The sequence below is a fragment of the Parasteatoda tepidariorum genome, chromosome 1, assembly GCF_043381705.1.
Source record: "Parasteatoda tepidariorum isolate YZ-2023 chromosome 1, CAS_Ptep_4.0, whole genome shotgun sequence".
Lineage (NCBI taxonomy): Eukaryota > Metazoa > Arthropoda > Arachnida > Araneae > Theridiidae > Parasteatoda > Parasteatoda tepidariorum.
Genome location: NC_092204.1, coordinates 12,478,060 through 12,499,947, shown reverse-complemented (window position 1 = coordinate 12,499,947; position 21,888 = coordinate 12,478,060). Strand labels below are relative to the sequence as shown.

General features: G+C 29.6%; 1 protein-coding gene across 1 annotated transcript; it reads left to right on the top strand.

The window, feature by feature from the left end:
* The first annotated feature begins 31 nt into the window (after nucleotides 1-31).
* On the top strand, nucleotides 32-17,741 carry LOC107445450 (osteopetrosis-associated transmembrane protein 1). The gene is made up of 6 exons (XM_016059841.3): nucleotides 32-600; nucleotides 4,869-4,974; nucleotides 7,511-7,590; nucleotides 8,736-8,867; nucleotides 12,358-12,526; nucleotides 16,444-17,741. Exons 1-6 carry the CDS (start codon nucleotides 244-246, stop codon nucleotides 16,494-16,496), a joined length of 897 nt encoding a protein of 298 aa, XP_015915327.1. The 5' UTR covers nucleotides 32-243; the 3' UTR covers nucleotides 16,497-17,741.
* Nucleotides 17,742-21,888: the final 4,147 nt, after the last annotated feature.

Genomic DNA, 21,888 nt, shown 5'->3' with positions numbered 1-21,888 from the left:
TTCAAAAGATCATATGGGCTCAAAATGACGTAATTGCAGCTTGTCATCCGAAAGCACAATGTAAACATTATGTAAACAAGAGAAAACTCAAAAAAATTTTCTTTTGTATAATAATAATAAATATCTCTCAAGTTAGCTCAATTTAAATGAGAATCAATCTACGTTACTAAGCTACAAGATACAAGCTATGCTTGACTGTTCTGAATAATATTTTAGTTCTTTAAAAATATAATATTTCATAAAATGCAAATGATGTGCTCGAGATATTTTGCGATATTCTTAATGATTATTAGTTTTTGTAATGTAATTAGTGCAATCGATCATTCACTAATCGATTCACTTAGTTCGAAACCGACTCCTTTGATTAAATCACATGAAAAAGTCTTAAATATGTCTCTGAAAAGTTTTTACAATGAAGAGGAACATGAGCATATTTTTCCTGCTCCCTCACCAAACTGTTCATGGGCATTCGGTAATTTTTCTGAGGCTGTAGTAAATTTCACCCGTTGTGCTCTGGAACATGCAAGACCTGTTCGCGTTTGTTATCAATGTGGAAATGCATACAATGTTTCAGTTGCCAAATATAATAATTTAAGAAAGGTGAGATGTCAAAAAATGTATAAATAAATAAGTGCAGTATAAGGTCAGCACAATTTTGTCATCTATGTGTTTTAATTTGTTAATATTGAAATTTTTTATGTTATCTATCATACTTTTTATGAAAGCTTACTCAATGATAAGACTATTTCTTTCTTTATTTTCTTCTTAATTTATTCTGATTGGATATATTGTTAATTTTATCTCCTAACTTGATAAACATACCTTATATTTCAATTGAAGTTTTAATTTATTAGCATTAAAATTTTGATGTTATCTGTCATATCTTATATAAAAGCTTACCTAATGATATTATATATTTTTTTACTTTTTCTTAAATTATTCTGGTCAGTTTTTATTTTGTCCCGCAGTGGACTGATTGTTAAGACACGGTTCCCAGAAGATCACCGAAGTCCAGTCAGTGTGCGGGTGGGAGGCCACTTGGATCAGTCTGCGTAGGGACCGAGGGTGTGCGGTATGGGTCCTCGTAAAACTGTTCTACCGTAAAGTGCTAGATTTCGCGTGCAGGTCGTTGGGCTACCGAAGCGGGTGTGCCACCCCATCTGCAGAGGATCAAAATTGTGATGGCTTGTCTTCGGATCGTCCTCAGGGATGTTTTCCAGACCGTCGCCAATAGCACATTGTGCACCTCTAGTGCGACGTAAATTAACTACAACAACAGTTTTTATTTTCATTCTCTACAAACATTTCTTATATTTCAATTATGTATCTTAAAACTTAAAGACTATAATTATTTAAGAAAATTTATTCATTTCTTGAGTTTTCTAATAAAATTACTCAGTGATTTTATTGCACCAAACAGCTGAAAGAACTTCTTAAATTGATATGCATTCTTATATGTACATATTTCTCTTCACTCCTAATAGGAGTATAGGACTTCTATCATAGCTTTCCATCTCATTCTGTTTGTGGCCAGATATTTTGCCTCTCTTAATGTCTTTCCTATTGTTTTCGATTCACTTTCAACCACCCGGTGCCAAGAATTTTGTGCTTCTTTTTCTATTGCCCAGAGGGTTCCAATCAATAATTTGTTTTACTTAAAAAAAATTGCAGGTTTACGTTAGAACATGACTTATTCATTTATGTTTTTTTACTTTCTGGATCAAGCCATTTCTGTTTTGCTTTCCTAAGGATTTCTGCGTTACAGATTTATTGGATAACTTTATTTGCGAGATTCTTCTTAAACTGTTAATAAATACTTGAAGTTTTTTCATGTTATTTTTATTGGAGTGTCACCTGTGGCAGAATCACGGCAAAATTGTCGCAGAACGTTACAGTGTTCTTGCAGAAAGATTTTTCTTTTGGGAAAATTTTTTTTTTGGTTTTCTTTCCTGTAGAAATTTTACACATGAAATTTGAATTTGAATTGCCCATATAAGTTATCACTTTTTGTCATGTTCAATTTACGGTAATAGTATTGTAATTCTCTTTGTCGGGGATGTCATCTAGAAGAAGAGACATCACGACACATAATCTGTGATTGTGAGGTCTATTCTGCTCAAAGATTTGAGCATTTAGGACAGCATATTGTCAATGCCTGGGAACTGCAAGATGTTCCTGTAAGGTGCTTGCTGAATTTTATTTCAGCTATAGGGCTTTCATGCTAATCATGATTTTAGGGTTTGGGTACAATAGACCTCTGGTCGATGTGCCCTGCTCGTCAGAGCTGCCCAACCTCTAAGTCTATTGTAAATCTGACATTGTCGCAGAACGTTACAGTGTTCTTGCAGAAAGATTTTTCTTTTGGGAAAAAATTTTTTTTGGTTTTCTTTCCTGTAGAAATTTTACACATGAAATTTGAATTTGAATTGCCCATATAAGTAATCACTTTTTGTCATGTTCAATTTACGGTAATAGTATTGTAAATCTATGTAGTGTTTCGATTGTATTTTTCTGTAGTTTGATTTTCGCGTGGTTTTTAATTATCCGGATATATTTCAGACGATATAGGAAATTCAAATCGTGCATTCGAGTATTTACTTTTTAGGGCAATGATTCTATAGTGTTTGTTTTGGTAATTATTGCTTTTAATTTCTATATAGTTTTTAAAATTTGATATTTTTTATTACAACAATCAAATCTTGAAACGAAACATGCAGGGGTCTGTCTAGGTTTTTCTGAAAGGTACCTATTTTGTGAAAATTTAGACATAATTTGTGAAAAAATAAAAATTATATTAAAAAATCAATACAGAAACATGGTAAAAATATAGATTTATCGTTCTTAAAGGATAAAAAAATAAAATTTTTAGAAAAAGTATTTTGTGAAACTACCGTTTTGCCTAAAGTAGAATTTGTGAAACTGCCGTTTTACTTAAAATTTAATTTGTGAAGGTACCGCTAAACGGTAGTAAATTCGGCCTAGACAGACCCCTGACATGTATTTGAGAAAACCCCTTTTTGAACAGTCTGATTCGCGCGATCTGTTTTTCGTTGATTACTTCTACGGATTTCATGATATTTAATTATTTTTTTCAATGTGATGAGGATTTACAAAATGTGATAAAGGAAATAATTTGTGCATTTTTCTCCTCATTAAAATGTGAGAATATCACCCATAATATTTTAGAATAAAAAAGTATTACAAATTCAATGAAAATAATTATATTTTTCCTTTTTGTAAATACAGCGTCTTTGTTACCTTAATTTAGTGTTTGTTATTATTGAAATTATCTTGCGGAAAGATATTAGAACTAGATAGTTCTGTCGCAGAAAGCTCAAAAAAATTCTGCCACAGGGGCAGTGTCTCAGTTGATATAAAGATAAAAAAATAAGCCAATGTATGTGGCTGGGTTGCCAAATAGTTGTGATACTTCCATAGATATAAAGGCAAAAACATCAATCAATCGACCAAGCCAATTTGATTAGAACTAGATAGTTCTGTCGCAGAAAGCTCAAAAAAATTCTGACACAGGGGCAGTGTCTCAGTTGATATAAAGCTCAAAAAATAAGCCAATGTATGTGGCTGGGTTGCCAAATAGTTGTGATACTTCCATAGATATAAAGGCAAAAACATCAATCAATCGACCAAGCCGACGTCACAGTGAACTTTAACATCACTGATCTAGTCACTAGTTTGTTCTCTATATCCATGTCCATTAACGATCAGTTTGTCTAAACTAAACTTCATTGAAGNGCAAAAACATCAATCACTCGACCAAGCCGACGTCACAGTGAACTTTAACATCACTGATCTAGTCACTAGTTTGTTCTCTATATCCATGTCCATTAACGATCAGTTTGTCTAAACTAAACTTCATTGAAGATCATTGATTGTTTCTTTATAGCAGCTGGATTTAATTTGTTCCTTTTTATTTTATTTTTAACACTTAAAATGATTTATAACAGTCTACTACATTTGTCTTTGAGGTAGAAAAATCTAAAATTCTCAAATTCTACAGATAAACACATTTTTTTTCAAATTTTCTAACGATTTATAACTTTAAATCTTTAAAAAAAACACTCATCATCATAGTTGGCCAGACAGGCCAATGCCTTCCTCTGAAGATTGCTCCATAATGACTTCCGATTAATCTTTGATCTCCAATTCTTTTCATTAATTGCAAGAAAATCAGACTCCACCGAGTCAGTCCTTCTCAACCGTGACCTTCCCCACTTTCTTGTTCCAGTTTGTTTAAAAAGCATCTTTATTCTTGTATTATCATCACTTATTCGAATCACATGGGCCACCCAATTCATTCTATTTATTTTTGTGTATTTAGTAATATCGGGTTGTTTTTAAATCTTGTACAGTTCAAAGTTAAATCTCCTTCACCAGTTATTGTTTTCATTTACACCGCCAAGTATACTCCGCAAAATCTTTCTTTCAAATACTGAGATACAATTTCCCTCCAGCTTTGTCATTGTCCAAGCTTCAGAAGACTGGCCTGACAAAAGTTTTGCAGATTAAGAACTTTGTTTTTCTGGAAAGAAACCTAAATTTAATAAATCTTTTCAGCCCATAGATTGGCAAATCGATGCCAGATAGATTCGTTTTTTTTATTTTATTTCAGGTGTCATTCTGTTGTCAATAGTTCTTAAATTACCACCAGTAAAATGAAGGTTTGAATTTGCCATATGATTGATAACCATAGATACTAGTTGAATTTAAATGTGTGCCTTTACAAACTTCTTTCTATTTAAAAAAATTTAAATAATTTTTTTCTAATATTGTTATTTTAAATAATGGTAAACTATCACATTTATTTTTTACTAATTGCAACATAAAGTAAATGTTTTTATATCTTGCAGCAAGGGGAAGAATGTGAGGAAATTTTCTTCAGTAGTGACCAGATTGCTATTGTGGATGTTTTATATAGCAATGTGAATCAGTTATGGTCAAATAATTATTGCCAAAGTAAGTTAGATTGTTTATTTCTATTATTTACTCCCAAGAAATTTGAATTATAAATTCAGACTTCAAGGAATTTATACCAATTTTATTTTTAATGTGCAAACATTAAAAATATGATTGGATCTAATTTCAAATTTTTTGAAGTTGAGACATACTTTTAAGGCTTGGAAAAGTTGTGGAATATATCATAAAAGTTTCAAATATTAAGAACCATTTGCTATTATATTCTGGGGTNCAACCAACCAACCATCCCTATGGTCCAAACAAAATGTAATGTGGACTTTGTAATGTGAGTTCACTATATTGTGTCTACATAAAAAGAGTGCAAATATTTTGATACACGTGTTTCATAAATACTGGGTTAATTTTGGGGTCAATATAGTACATTAAAGATTAAAAATACAGTTGAATTTTTCCAAATGACATCTTATAATATTGCGAATAAATTTTAAACATTTACTTCGTGCTTTTTCTAGAGCTTGAAATTTTAATTCAAGAGAATGATGTCAAGAAATTAGAACATTTTGTTCTTCTGCTTTCAGAATTGCATCGTTTTGATTTTGAATTATTGTTAACAAATTTCTTTTTAGGATCTTGAATAATTAAGTAATATGTGTTATTCTTTTATCCACTCCCTTTAGCATTTTTAATTTGCACTCTAAGCATACAGCATTAAATTGATTAGAGTAGCCATTTTTGCTAAATAACAAACATCCAGAGAACGAGCAAAGCTAAAATAAATAAGAAATTTAAATTATACCTTGTGTTTTAAATCCAAAATAAACCACTTCTTACAATACTTCCCAATGAGAATGAATACAATTTTCAAGCCAGAAAAATATGATTGATGAATGTGTTGAATCTTTTTAAAAGAAATTTTGAAAGGTGATGGTTATACAGGAGATTCCAATATCTAAATGATGTTTCAATGTACACTTCAGATTTTAAATAATGCTAAGTAATCCATATTTCATAATTTTTTTGACCATAGATTACGCTTGGGACATCCTAGGTTTTGAATAGGTGATCCTGTTTATCCTTCTTCATTCATAGAAAATTCAAGATGTTTCAAGTTTATCGAGCGATACCGCGTCAAAAATTATGCTGGTTTGAATAGTTTTTTTTTTAGTTTTTTTATCCATTGGCTCATTGTCCATGGAAAAATCTAAGTTTTCAGATGCAGAAATGTCTTACACCTGTTCTTGGACTGATTTTCCAGGAAAAAAATTAAACTAAAATTCAGTATTTATATTGAAATTAATGATTAAGTTTGAATGTGTTCTAAGGGTATATAATTATTAACTATGACATCCTTCATCTATCAAAAGGTACCTCGAGAATAAATAAAGTTAGCATGTCCTATATACTAGTGAATTGGTATTTAATATTTGTAGTAATAGTTATGCCACGTTACTCCCCTTCCAGAATTTTATCTGTGATGGAATTCATTGAACGAATACCACAAGTTGATTTATGTAGTTTTTTTTAATTTATAATTTTTTTGCTCATTATATTTTTTATATCGTTTTCCTCCTTATTTTTTTTCCTTAAATTTTTTTTTTGTTTATAGGCGGAAGAATTATTTACTTCACAGGATTTTTTTAGCGCTATATTTTAAGTAAATCATCTGTTTAATGGGGAACATCTGTGAATGTTGACTAATTTACATCACGTCCAGGTCACCATTAAGGGTGATATAATTATTGATCATGTCAACTTCCATCTAACAAAAGGTACCTCGAGATTTAATCAAGTTAACATGTCTTATATACTAGTGAATTGGTATTTAATATTTATAGTGGTAGTTAGCCCCAATTCTAATGGATATTAATATAACATAGCGTCTATGGAACAGTAAATGAGACTTCATGTAACAGTTGTTATAATGGAAGGGTTGCACTAATAGGATGGTCATGTTAAAGAGGGTAGACTGTCTTTGTAATTTCTATTAATATATTGTTAACTAAAAAATAACACAAGTATACATAATTTATCTCTTATAAGTGTATTTTTTTATTTAAAAAAATAGTGTTAGCATAAATCTATTTGAGAATAAATAATATGAAAATAGTTTTTTTCTTTCTAATGTATAATTGTAAAAATCTCTTGAGTTTCTTGTAGAACATAAAATAATAGTCGTTTAAATTCAAACTATTTTCATATTACTTGTGTGAAAAATTGTGTTTGACATTTTTTTTTCCTCCATGTTTTCTAATTTTCTGGTAGATGTAGGTTTCTTCTAGAAGAAATCCCAACTACGATTTTCTGATAACTTTGTTTTCATCTTAATGTTAAGAAGTACATAGAGGTTAAATTTTTATATAAAATGTTCTTTAGTATTGTTTTCATATAAATACTCAACTATTTTCCAGAGTTTCATCTTGAGAACAGCACAATTAACCAGAATATTTACAAAGTAGAAATTGCGGAACTTTTCACAGGAAATGCTAATTTTAAAATGTAGCCCTAATTGTTAAAGAATTTTGATTTGTCTTTAATAATTAATTGTTTCATAAATATTTTGTTTTTTATTTTATAGATTGCTATCTTGACCCAAACCTTACCAAAGGTTTCTTCAATATATCGAAGGCTTTTATGGATTGTGTTCATAAAAATAGAGTAAGTGTGCAATTATGCAGATCTATTTTAAGAACACAGTTATAATTTATTCTTTATATCTTTCATTTATTCTTGTAATTTATTATATATTAAATAATTAAATATTTTGTATTATTAATTCATTTATTCTAATCTAATAATTTATTCGTTATATGTGTCTGTTAATATAATATATAGAGATTCATAAATTATTTAGCTTATTAAAAAATGGAAATCGAAAATCAGGGTGCATAGTGTTTTAAAAAGTGCTTGAAGGTGCTTATTTTTGATTTTCGTTTTTTAAAAGATCTTAAAGGTGCTTTTTTTATTGGGTGTTTTTAAAAAGTGCTTAATTTTCCATTTTTCAAAAGGAGATTTTTCCTTTACCATGTCATCATATCGAACTTTTCATATCGAATTATGCAAAAAGACACAGTTCATGTTGTTCTATTCAGCTTTTTCGCAATTAATTCAAACCCAATCAATATACTTCGGCGTATTATCAGTTCGTAACGTATGAAAACAACATTGGTTTTACATGCTTTAAAATTTCGTGATTTTTGACATTTGTCAAATAAAATGCCAAAAGTTTTCTTTTCTTTTCTTATGACATGACGGTTAAAACAAGATAAAACCGTTAATTGTCATAAACTTTCCAACCCTGCCTAGTTATTATATTTTTTATGCTTAAAAATATTTTTTGAGTGCTTGAAAAGTGCTTAAAAGGTGCTTATTTTTTATTGAATAATTTGGCATAATGTTTGGCGTAATGTTGTTGGCATAAATTGAATAATGTTTTAAAAACGTAGTTATAATTTATTCTTTATATCTGTCATTTATTCTTTTAATTTATTAAATAATTAAATATTTTATATTATTACTTAATGTATTCTAATCAAATAATTTATTCTTTATATCTGTCTGTTACATAATATAAAGAGATTCATAAATCATTTAGCTTATTAAAAAATGGAAATCGAAAATATTGAAATGGTATGAGAAGTCTCATTTTTATCTCCTGTCTGAAGTTAATAGAATTTTTTTTGTAAAAAAAAAAAGTGTAGAAATTCTCAATAATAAAATTAGTTAAAATTATACTTGCTTTAGGATGTATGCTTGCTTTCGGGTGTAATACTTTTTATATTCAACAAAGCTTACATTTTTAGACTGGCTTCTTACCTGCTAATACTACATGTACTGACTGCCATAGCCTATACGCTGACCTTAGCAACAAATACGGCCTCTTTGTTTTATCCCCAGGAGACTATGGCAAAATCTGCATGGATGTGGTTGATACAGTATGTTAGATTTACCTTTAAATTTTTATTAGATTAGATTTATTGCATTTTGTATATTTGTTGCAGGTAAAGCGCAATAATGAAAGATTCATCTAAGTCTAGCCAATTAAAGTGAGGATTATCAGTTTTATTAAGTTAACACTGGAAAAAAATCTCCATATCCGCTTTGAACTGGCTCAGACTAGATCTGACTCATCACATACCTGTCGAGTTTCTTGTTTTTTTAACGAAGACTCCCGTGTTTTATGAATATCTCCTGTTTACCCGTATAATCTCAAATTTCTCCGTATTTGTTAAAGAATTTTTTTAAAAATTAATTTTTGGTGGTAAGATTTCCTCTGATGGCAAAAATACTTTTCTTGTTCCTCAACAGATGTTGCTGTTGCCTGCAGTAGTGGTGGCTCAGGGGATAGAGCGTGTGCCTTCTGGTGAGGGGAATCTGGTTCGAATCCTAGTGATGGCTAGTCAATACAAATTCCACACCCATGCATTGACCACATTGCAGACGTAAAATATCCTCAGTGGTAGACGGAACATGGGTTAGAGTCCCCTTGCCGTCAGGCTAATTGTTTGAGGTCTTTGTAATTTTCCTCTCCATGTAACACAAATGCGAGTTAGTTCCATCAAAAAGTCCTCCACAAAGGCAAATTTCTCCCAATACTTGATCCAGAAGTTCCCTTTTCTTCTGGATTGGGTTCAAAATTACAAAGCAACAAAGTTTAACATTAGTAGTCGTAATCCCTAAATTGGGTCAGCTGTTCAACAACAGTTATAAAATAAAATAGTTTTAAGTGATTATTTTAAATGGTTCAAAAAAATCTTTTTTAGATTACGATTTATATCCATTTTTTTTACTTCGCTAAATGTAAGTCATTATATTATTTCCAATTTTAAATTTCTCTTTTTGACTTACATGATTATGCATGATATATCAAAACTTTACTCGTAGCCTGAAAAATGTCACTACTAAAATCTCCTTTACTTTATTTCTCTAATGTTGGCAGGTATACAATTGTAGTTCGTTAAAGTATGTAATTGTGTTATGATTGTTGCTGTAAAGAAATATATTATATTAGGTAATACCAAACTGAACCTTGACTAGTATTTTGGCTTTGTGTCATAGTATATGATAGATTCACAACAATAATGATTATTTTCTTTTTTAATTTTAAGACTTATTGCCTTGTTTTCCATGCACTAGTATTTTTATGATTTAGGGATTTTTTATGGTTTAAGGATTTTATGTATTGTGGGTATTAGCTTCAGATTTTAACCAGCATAGATTGAGTTAGACCCAGTTTTAGCTGATTAAAGGTGGAAGTATTGAAGATGTTTCAGGCTTTAATTAATGAGGATTAGTAATCACCATCTTTATCCAGTTAAACATGTCTTTTTTTAAAAACAAACAAACAAAAAAACATCTTTAACCAACATGTTTATCGTTCATTTTTTATCCATAAAATATTTATGATTTTTTTTTTAAAAAAAACTCTTTTTTTTTAATTTTCTTTTAAAGAAAGGAACTAAAAATGTCATGAAAAATTTAAATGATCTATTTATTTATTTATTTCAAATTTGTCATCAATGTATTAGAAGAGTGCTTTTCTGATAATTTTTATTTTGTGTATTTCAAATATAATAGATTCACTACACATAGATTTTTTATCAGAATTTTCTTGTAATTTATATTTAATTTTTCAATTTTGTTAATTTACTTTTAATTTTTAAATGTGAATTACAATTCAAAAACACCATTTTGAATTTCTAATTTATATTTAATTGTGTAGAAAATATCTTATATGCTTATAAAATATTTTCTGGTTAATTTTTGCTTCACACTTTTCTAAAAAAAATGTGAACCATGTTTATGTCTTAAAATTTTAAATTACCTTTTTATTCTATTTAAGCATTTATTTAATAAATAACATCATATATCTGAATCTCCAAATATTTTTCTGACTGAAACTTTATTTTAAGATTATGTAAGAAATATAATTTACATATACCATGTTCTTATTTATCTTTAGATAAAATTATTAAGTGTTTACTCTTATTACTAGTTTTATTGTTTTAGTATATGTATGTTTAGTGGCTACTTGTAATGAGGCTTACAAAAAAAGAAAAAAAAATTACATTTGTAAACATTTTCTGAATAAATGTTTGCAAATATTGTTTTACAGATGTAAATTTTAACAGTAAAATAATTTTATCTTGACAAAACACCAACTTTTCTTCTCTTGCACAGAAGTTTTTTTATCCGCTTTCAGACCTTCATAATTTAAACAATATTTTCATGTATAAGTATACAAAAAAATGTATACAAGAAAAATGCTACATTTGAAAACATTTTCTGAATAAATGTTTACAAATATTATTTTACAGATGTAAAGTTTAACAGTAAAATAATAATTTTATATTCATAAAACATCAACTATTCTCCACTTTCACTGCAATTTTTCATCTGCTTTTAGACCTTCATAATTTAAACAATATTTTTATGTATAAGTGTCATTATTTTGTTTATCTTCTCTATTTATTTTTTCTTTAAATATTATCAATAATAACGTAGATTAAAAAAAATAAAATTTATATTTTTCTAATTTGAATTTTTATTGGACTAGACCAAAATCTATAATTTTCATTTTTCATAATAAATATAAATTAATCTACTTCAAATGAAATTGTGCTTTGCCTGATCGAAAATCCAGCTCCTCATTCATTGTTTAATTATTTTGTAAGAAAATAATAATATATATTTATAAAAGGTTTATCAATAAATGTATCCTGTTTTAAAATATCCTTCTAACACTATAAACTGGCAAAAAGAAGTTCTGTGATTTTTTAACAATTAATGCTTTTTTTTTATGTTGTGTAATAGCACTAAAGCCTACTTAAGTTCTTAAATTTAGTAAAAAAATTTCTCATGAAATAAATAAGAAATTAAAAAATTTTATCAAAATAAACTGAGTGATTATTTCCAAGCATAAGTTTTTTTTTTCTTTCTGACTAAGGAAAAAAAAATTTTTTTTTTTACTTCCTGTTTTTTCTTGTAGCATATTAGTTAATGTTGTCATCAGAATGTGTTTTATTACTTTTGCTAATAATGGGTATTTTTAAATTAATTTTCATAGGCAGCAATGCCATCTGCTTGCCAATTTTGTAATTAAATAATTTTGAAACTTGATGTTAATAAATAGTTATCTTCCTTAACAGAAAACAACAAACCCTACATTTCTTTCTCTTTCCATTTTTCTTTAATTGATTTTACGAATCCTTGGTCATTATTAGTCTTAAATTATAAACTAAATATGTTGCACACATATATAGTTTAATTATAATTCAAGACTAATTTAAATAACTTATTAATCTATCCGTTACAGATTTGATTGGAATATATCTACCTTAAAAGTACTCAAATTGCTTTTGAAATTGCATTTTATGCATAAATTTTCTAAGATCTATATAAATTTTTTTTCTTATTCTATTTCAGATGAATCTAACACGAAGAATATGGAAACTTTATAATTGTCTCCCTCCTTTTGACTACAACTTAGGATATCCGAACATAATTGTTGCATTAGCTATAGGAGTAACTCCTGTACTATTTTATCTACTTGCTAAAAATATTTCCATCATTGAAGATGTGAAAATTGTTCGTCGTAAGTTTTTCGAACTTATTTTTAACGTTTAAATATTGAAATTTGATTATCTGTTTACAGGATACCCCACAAAGCTCCCTGCACTGAAATGGATACACTAATTGGATACATAGTTACAACTAAAGTTAGTTGTAACTTAGTAATATGTACCTTGAACCCATTTGTTATAAACCTTTAAAGAATTTTATCTTTTTTTCTGTTTACAGGATACCCCACAAAGCTTCCTGCTCTAAAACGGATACACAGGACACTAATTGGATACATAGTTACTACTAAACTTAGTTGTAACTTAGTATTATATACCTTGAACCCATTTGTTACAAACCTTTAAAGAGTTTTATCTTTTTTCCCGCTGCCTACTTTGTGCTTTAATTTTCTTCATAGTATGTGATTTCTACATCTTTTATTTTATTTATATAAGTTAAATTTAACAAAAATAAAATTCCATCTGTGTCCAATCACTAACCAGCTGGGGCAATGATGGCAAAGCTTGATAATTTTTGCCAAGCTTCATCTGATACTCAACTTTCAAATGAGAACCTAAAATACTTTTGTGTTCTGCACTATTTCTTCTTATAGCTTATGTAAAAGGTATAGAACTGCATAATAATTTAACTAATAATACTAATAAATTTGTTTAATAACACCAAACATTATAAATGTTCAAAAATAATTGACTATTCCTGTGTGGAGTATGTTATTTTTCTCATTACTTATTCTTTACCAATGTCCTTACTTAGTAGCATGTTTTTTTTTTCCTTATTGCTTTTTCTTTTTATTTTAGACAGAACATTTTCTCCTGATTTCTGGTAGAGAGATTCATATTTTTCTGCTTATATTGTTGCCCACATTATTTCTTTATGTTTGTTACAATGTTTTATATAATTTTCATGACATTTCTCTAATTTTATCCATTTTCTTTTCTTAATCTTTTTTTTAATATTTATTAATGATATGAATTAATATTAACAACCTGCTTAGAGTATACAATTTCATTGATGAAATTCTGAAAATACCATTATTCTGCTATTCTACCTTTGTCAGGTCTTAAAGGAGTTATTTTTTTATTCAAAAACTATCTGCTGCTTCGTCCAGCTAGTTCACCTACAGGAACTCACAGCCTTACAGTTCCACATTGTTTTTTCCCCACACGAAGTCATTGCTCCACATTGATTCTGCTGTATTCAGCAGCATTTCTCTGATTCTATGTCATTGGTATTTCTTAAGCAAATTAAAGGAATGGGGTAAAAATTGTGCATGATCTCTTTGCTTTTCTGCCCCCTCTTTATATTTGCCAACACAAACTAAGACGCTGCAGTTCCACGTTGACTCTGGTGCCTTCAGCAACATTTACATTTGAATTTATACATTTATTTGAAAAAAAAGATGGAGTTTTGTTTTTAAAGTATTTTAATTTCTACATAAATGTTCTTTGCTTTAATATTAACATCAAGCAAAAACAAATATAAGTGGGGGTACATTATCAAAATACTTTTCAATTCAATCTGAGTAAATGGTGCTATAATTAACATCTGATGCAAGAAATAAAAGAAATATCACTCAGTATCGGGGACCTCTTATTTGCCTTAAATAGGTAAAAACAAAAAAAGAGCATTCAAAATTCTGAATTTATGTGTTGTTATATCTTCTTAATTTTGTGTATTATGTTTTGATCAGATAATAGGTTTCTATAGATAAATTTGACCCGCTCCCATTTATTAAATAATTTATTTTCTCTATCATCGAACAAGCTAAACAGTATTCATGAAAAATTTTATTCAAATTTCACGGCATTTAAAAGAAAATTTTTGAATTAAGAATGCATTCAGAATGAAATTCTTTAAAAAAAAACTGAAATTTTGAAATCCCTAGAGATTACGGTGCATAGCAAATAAAGTAAGAATAAAATATTGAGAAGGAAAAAAATTTAAACTGAAAACTATTTCTATTAATTTGAATTGTGCAAAACAACATATTTTATTGCAATAAATTCACCAATATATTGAAAGCTTTTTGTACAAAGAGAAGAAGAATACTGCCTATTTCTTATAATAATTTTGAGAGAAGAATGCCGTCTATTTCTTCTCCTCACAAAATTTTAATTTTATTTCATACTACTTAGTATAGGGCCAGGATATACTTGTTGGTAGGGCATTGGGCCCATGTCCAAGAGTTTGTGGGTCCGTGTAGTAGATGGTGAATGATGCATGTTAAATCTGTCAAGTCGCAAAGTCCTCCATGTTCCCATAACAAATCAATACCTCTGGGGGTACTGATCTAGGAGTTTCCTTGTCTTCTAGATTGGTTCAAAATTACATGGCTACGGAGTTGAACATTAGTAGTCGTAAACTCAAAATTGGGTTAGCTATTCATTGACGGATATAAAAAATAATAAATCAAATAGCACTACTTAGTATGAGTCAAGATAATAAAAATAGCCTTTAATTTAAAAAATCTTTAATTCCTTATTTCTAAATTAATTATATTTTTATAACCCTAAGCCCTAATAAATTTGTCATTTTAAAAATTAATTTAAACATTAATTTTGAAAATGACTTGAGAAATATTTGTTCAGGGACAACCAACTAAAAGAATGGATTGCATAACCATGACAATCCATCTCAAAGTATTGCACCCATTGTTACAGGGACCACTGTTTTTGAAATTATGGATGACCCTATTAAAGAGTCTGCTTTTTCTTGAGTATCTCCATAAAGTATATGCTCTCAGCTATATTGATCCCTTTGTTTTGTTGCAAAATATTTCCTTCGTTAATTAATTAAACATGCTCCCAATAAAACTCATTCTTGGTTTAATAGAGCTAAAAGCTAGCAAATCACTAATGTTATAAAATATATCCAATACTAATGCAAAGCAGATTCAACAGTTGACCCTAAGCACAAGCAAGATGAAATAATTTGGCATCAGTGGTAGAGATAGTTGCCAATGAAATCAAAAGCTTTTTAATTTTTTATGTGTTTAAAAATTAATTAAAAATTACAATTACAAATTACTATTTTTTTCTTCTTATTTTGGGTCTTAAATGAAAGAAGAAAACTCATTACATATGTTTATCTAAATTCAGAGTTAATGTCTGCTATAAATTCTCAGATGTCACAATTTAAGATGATTAAAAAGTGGGTTATTTAAATATTTTTTTTTTTTAAGTAGAAAAAAATCATAAGAAAAAATGAAATGGTTCATTTCGTAGGAAAACCAAAACTTCTAAACTTTGAGATGAAAAAATTAATAAATTCTAGGACGTTTTGTTTGAACATGATGGACTTAAAAATGCAGAGATAACGAAGAAAATCACAAAAAAATTTATCTAAAAAATTCATATTTAAAAATCTATTTTAAAAAAATCGAATATCAGACTTTTTTAATTTGTTTTTTAATGTGTTCATTTAGCTTCATGTTGATAGTTCTGTTTTTAGTGTCTTTGATATACCCACAATCCATTATACTGACATATAGGCATTCACACACATTCTTTATTTTATTATATGAGGAGATGAAAGTTTAAGGTAAAAAATTTTGAAACATGATATATATATTAAATGGTTGTTGAAATTTTTTCTCACTTGAGCATTTTTATTTATTTATTAAAAAATTATGATCTATAGAAACATCTTAGGGTATTTTTTATTCGTTTTTTAATACAGCTGAATTTTGAACTATGTTAAATAACATACAATTTTTTTTTAAAATTCTTTGTTTAAAAATATCAACAAAAAAAAGTCACAAATCTTGCCACACTCTTTGCTGAGGGGGGGGGAGCACATTTTGCCACATGTTTAGGATACAGAAGTAACTTGTCCCAATTAATTTGCCCAATTAATTAAACATACCTTTTTCTTTACATTAAATTGTAACATTTATGTCATTAAAATATAAATGTTTTTATTTCTTTTTAGCTAAAAGAAAATTTACTCCAGCTGTTTCCACAATTCAGCCACTAAAGGAATAAATATGTCGTCATTTCATAGACATTTTCTTTTGAGTTTATCACTGTGATAAATAAAAGCATCAAATGCTTATAGAAGTCTACATAACGAAGAACTGTTGATGTAGACTTACCGATTTATTTTCAGAATACTGTCCTTTTATTTTTCATGTATATTGTGACTACTTATTTTTAAGTATTATTATCATACATGACAATTATTTTAAAAATTCTCATGTCTTGAAGCATCTGTGTATTTTTACTTTCATTACTATGTGATAATTTTTTTTTCTTTGAGGTAAAATTTTCTATTTACCTCTTACTTACAATCATTTGCTTATGTATTTTCTAAAATTTAACAACAAGTTAGTATATATGTACTAATTGCTTGCATGCAATAAGGTAATCAAAAATATTTTCATGTAAAACATTTTCATGTGTTTTTTTGATATTATTATAATGAAAAACAATATCAACATCATTTGAATGTTATAGCTATGGGCAATTGAGTGTGATTCCACAAAATATTTAGCATGTTGGCACTTGACTAGATCCTTTATCCTGATGAATAAAGCATAGTTTGAGATATAGGGCAAAATTAAGGGTCACTGCTGGTCATGGGGCAACTAAAGGTAACAAATGGAGATAATAAAATTAAAATAAATTTCACCCGATCCCCACTTTTTCGTCAAGTCCCGTGTTCATTTTATTATTATTACTATTTTTTATAAATAAGTAATTATTATGTATATTTTATAATAGTAATAATGATTACTAATTTAATATTATTTATGTATGTCAACTTTATTTGTTTCTTGAAATTTTTCTTCATTTTAATAATTCTTGTAATATTCCTCATATTTTAAGAAATGTTTCAAAAAGAATTGTCTTACATTATTATAAACAGTTTTTTAATTGTTTTAAATTTTTGAAGAAGTGGCCTCATATTTTAAAAAGTGGCCAATGTAAGAAATGCTATAACTGAACATTAGCAATATTTCCTGATTTTACCTTATACCGTCTTCTACTGTTTATCTCCACGTAGCACAAGTTATTCCTGGTAGATCAGGCTCTTTTGTGTCGATTTCACTGGTTTTCCCTGATATATTGTTTATAGTTTCATTGTGTCAATCATTTCTGTACATCCTTAGTAAATAGTAGTAATGAAGTTGTCCATGAATTACAACTTGCTTCTTAAAAAAAAAAAAAGAAAAAAAAAGAACTTTTTATTCTTTATTATTTCACTATGCCATTGTCCTCAAAGACATCTTTGTGATAACAATACTTATTCGAAGATATCTAAAATGTTGATGCTCTGATAATTTGCCATTCGTCTGAAATAATATTTTGAATATTCTTTTTGACTTTTTATTTATGCTGACGGTGTTATGTGTATGCTTGGTCTAATGTTAAGTTGAAAATGTGTTCTATTAGACAACTAGTCAATGTTTATGTGATGATTTAAAATCCTGTCGTAGAAAAACGTAATTATGTATATTTTTTAGTTTATAGTTTTTATTATTTGTTATTACCACTTAAACGTAACTATGGTTTTGGATAAAATATGTTTTATTTTAAAATTTATTGCAAATTATAAATTTCAAGAATACTTTAATTTGAAAATGTTTTGGTTGAACATCAAATAAAATTGTCCTATTTTTATTTATAAAAATGGCATTGCAAAGATATCAATTTTTTTTAACTATTTGTTTTCCAATCGGAGTATATTTTGTATTTTCCATTTTAAGCAGAAGGTCATAGGTTTAAGTAATATCTATATTGTTGTATTTGCATTTTTAAAGATGTCAATTTAGGACTAAGGGGTCGTTCAAATATTAGGTAAGCACTGAAGGGGAGGAAGGAATTGCGATTTGCTTATTTTTGTTGACGAGAGTGGAGCAGGGTTATGACCAATGCTTATCTAAGACTCTAAAATCTCCTTATTTTCACATTTTAAAAAAAATCAACGAAATACATAAAACGAAAAAATTATGTCAATTTTGTCAAGGATTCAAGCAATATTTAATATCAGTGGTGAAAACCGCAGAACACTCAAACTATTTGGAATAATCTGTCCTGAATTTAGATGTATAATTGCATCTAAATTCTGTCCTGCAGTGGACTGATTGTAAAGACATGGTTCCCAGTAGAACACCGAAATCAAGCATCACTGGCTGGGGTCAGTAAGCAGGTGGATGACCACTTTGATCAGACTGTGCAGTATAGGTCTTCATTAAACTGTTCTACCGTAAAGTGCCCGACTTCGTGCGCAGGTCATCGAGCTACCAAAGCAGGTGGGTGACCACTTTGATCAGACTGCATAGGGACCGAGGGTGTGCAGTATAGGTCCTCGTTAAACTGTTCTACCGTAAAGTGCTCGGCTTTGCACGCAGGTCATCAAGCTACCAGAGAAGAGGAGCCATCCATTCTGCAGGGGAGCAAAATTTTGATGGAACGTCTTCGGATCATACTTGGGGATGTTTCCCAGACCGTCACCAATAGCCCACTGTGCAGCTCTAGTGCGACGCAAATAAAGTACCGACCAAAAAAAAAAGGGGTCTGAAAAAATTTCTTCAGGGAGATATGAAATTTTATGAAATAAGTTTTTTAAATACGTTTTTTTTTTAATATGTCAGTTAAATCTCTTATTTTATTTTAATCCCAAAATTGTGAGAATTAGATTACTGCGGTAATAGTCTGAATTAAAGTTAAAAAAAAAGGATTTGTGACTTCCTTACATGAACATGGCAGGAGGGGTTTGTAATTTGCTCATTTTTGATGACAAGGTAAAGTCCAAAAACATGCTTTTAATATATTTAAATTTCCTCTAACACATAATTTGTAGAAAATTAATTTCTAAGAAATTTTCTTACATAATATTGTTTTAAATTTGTATTGTCCATACTTCTTATGTTGATGTATTATTTTGTTTGAAAAATAGTCATAACTTGCCATTGTTTTAAATTGTGCTCATCAGTTATGTGAAAAAAAATGTTTTATATTTTATTTTTTAAAAGGCATTATCATTTGAATATGTGATTTTGTGTTACTTGTTTATCAAAAGTTAAATTTTGAACAATTTTTTTAAAAATATAATTGCGAGAAATTTGACTAACTTTTGATTAAATGTTGTAAATATGTTAATAAAAGCATTTTATATTTGACAAATAAGATTTTCGCTCCTTTTTTATAAAAGTTTCAAGAGTTTTTTTTTTTTAATCAATGAACTATTTTTTTTCTTCTCCCAATTATAATGAATTCTGTCCAAAATGGACTCAACGCAAATCAAAATTTTGTCTGTTGAAAATACCTAGTCTCATGTCAATTATTTTTACGTACTCAAATTTTACTGTCAATAACTCGAATTTATTAATAGTAACAAAAACAAAAAAAACGAGTACACAATTTTATATAGTTGAAAAAAAGTAACTATATAAAAAGTAACTATATAACTAAACACGAACAATATCTTACGCTTTCCTCTTCCAATCTATGCAGAATGGAATCAATGGTGAATAACATGGTGAGTTAATTTGTTTTAATTAAATTTATTTGAATTGCCTGCATCAATATTAAATTCTGCATTGGATTTAAATTTGGAAATGAGAGGATTCAATGCAGTGCATGCATTCAAATTTATCTCATTCTCTTCAAACACAGTTTGAGCTTTATATTGGGTGTATTGCTTTGTAGCTGAACAAGGTGTTGGTTGACAGTCTCGTCTGAATTTTACGTTATTCCAATCAAGGAGTTACGTTATTCCACTCAAGGAAACAAGTAGAAATCTGAGTATGTAAGGTCAGGGGAGTATGGTGGGTGGGACAACACATGCCATATAAAAGCTCCAATAACTTTTAACTGGCTGCAGAAGATGTTTGTGGTCTCGCTATTCCTATACGATTGACGAGTTAAAAACGTTACTGGATGGCAGCTTTGTTCAAACTGTCCAAATGCCTGTAGTAGGCCGGGATAGCCTGGTCGGTAGGGCGCTGGGCCCATGTCCAAGAGTTCGTGGGTTCGCCGGCTGAAGACTCCCCGTGTAGAAAATGGTGACTGATGCGCGTTAAATCTGTCGAGTCGCAAAGTCCTCCATGTTCCCATAACAAATCAATACCTCTGGGGCTTCCTATAACAAATCAATGCCTCTGCCTTCCAATGAGGCGAACCGGGTTCGAATCCCAGTCGATACGAATTCCGCATCCGGCTTGCACCGACCACAGTGCTGACGTGAAATATTCTCAGTGGTAGACGGATCATGGATTAGAGTCCCCTTGCCGTCAAGCTATGCGTGGGAGGTTCTCGTGGTCTTCCTCTCCATGTAACGTGCAAATGCGTGTTAGTTCCATCAAAAAGTTCTCCACGAAGGCAAATTTCTCCATACTCGATCCAGGAGTTCCGTTGTCTTTTGAATTGGGTTCAAAATAACAAGGCTACTGAGATGAACATTAGTAGTCGTGAACCCATAAAATTGGTTCGGCTGTTCAACGACGGTTATAAAAAAATTGTGCCCACATTACACGTCTGAATTGATTATTTCGTTACTTGGTTGGAGCTCAAAACCGAAGCACTGAGGGCATAGCCTGGCTCTGATAAAGTTCAGGTTTTGAAGTCGTTTATGGTGGATCTTCACCTTGGGACCAAAACCGTTCGCGCACCACACTGTTCTACATACCCCACTTCTCATCACCAATAACCATTCGTTTTAGAGTATGATCGTTTCATGAGCACATCGCAGATGTTTGTTCGTTTCGTCAAATGAACTTCTCTAAGTTCATGAGATGCCTAAATTTCGAGCTTGCTTGCGTATCACAGCTTCTTTAGATTGACGTGATAATTTTTTTTTTACTGATCTTTAGTATCCCTGCAATCTCTCGTGTCGTGTCGGTTTCACTAGATCAATGCCTATTTTGTCAAAATCAATCTGAGTTGGCTTTCCTGATTAATCTTTCAAATCAAAATCACCTGTCAGGCATTACGTTATGGATAGCAGACAGTTTAAGCTTCACAAATTGAGATATTTCGTTGAGTTTTGAAGATTTGACAGCACGTTGAACATGGAAGATCAAAATGCTCATTTTCACCATAGTTTATTTCCGTAAGGGGAAAGACGCGCATCCAGCTTGAGAAAAATTGCGTAACGTTTACGGTAACGATAGCGCCAACGCTAAACCTGGTTCAAGAAATTTCGAGCTGTTGATTCTAAATCATCAAGCCAACTTTGGGAATCGAACCATAGATCTTCTCAACTGTTCAGTGCTTTTCTAATGACCAATCTCGGCTCCTTGTCTAGAATAATTAAGTATAATATTGTTAATTTAGTAATATATTGGTGGAGTAGTAGTTATACTTTATTTATGTCGCATTAGAGCTGCACAATAGGCTATTGACAACTGTCTGGGAAACATCCCTGAGAATG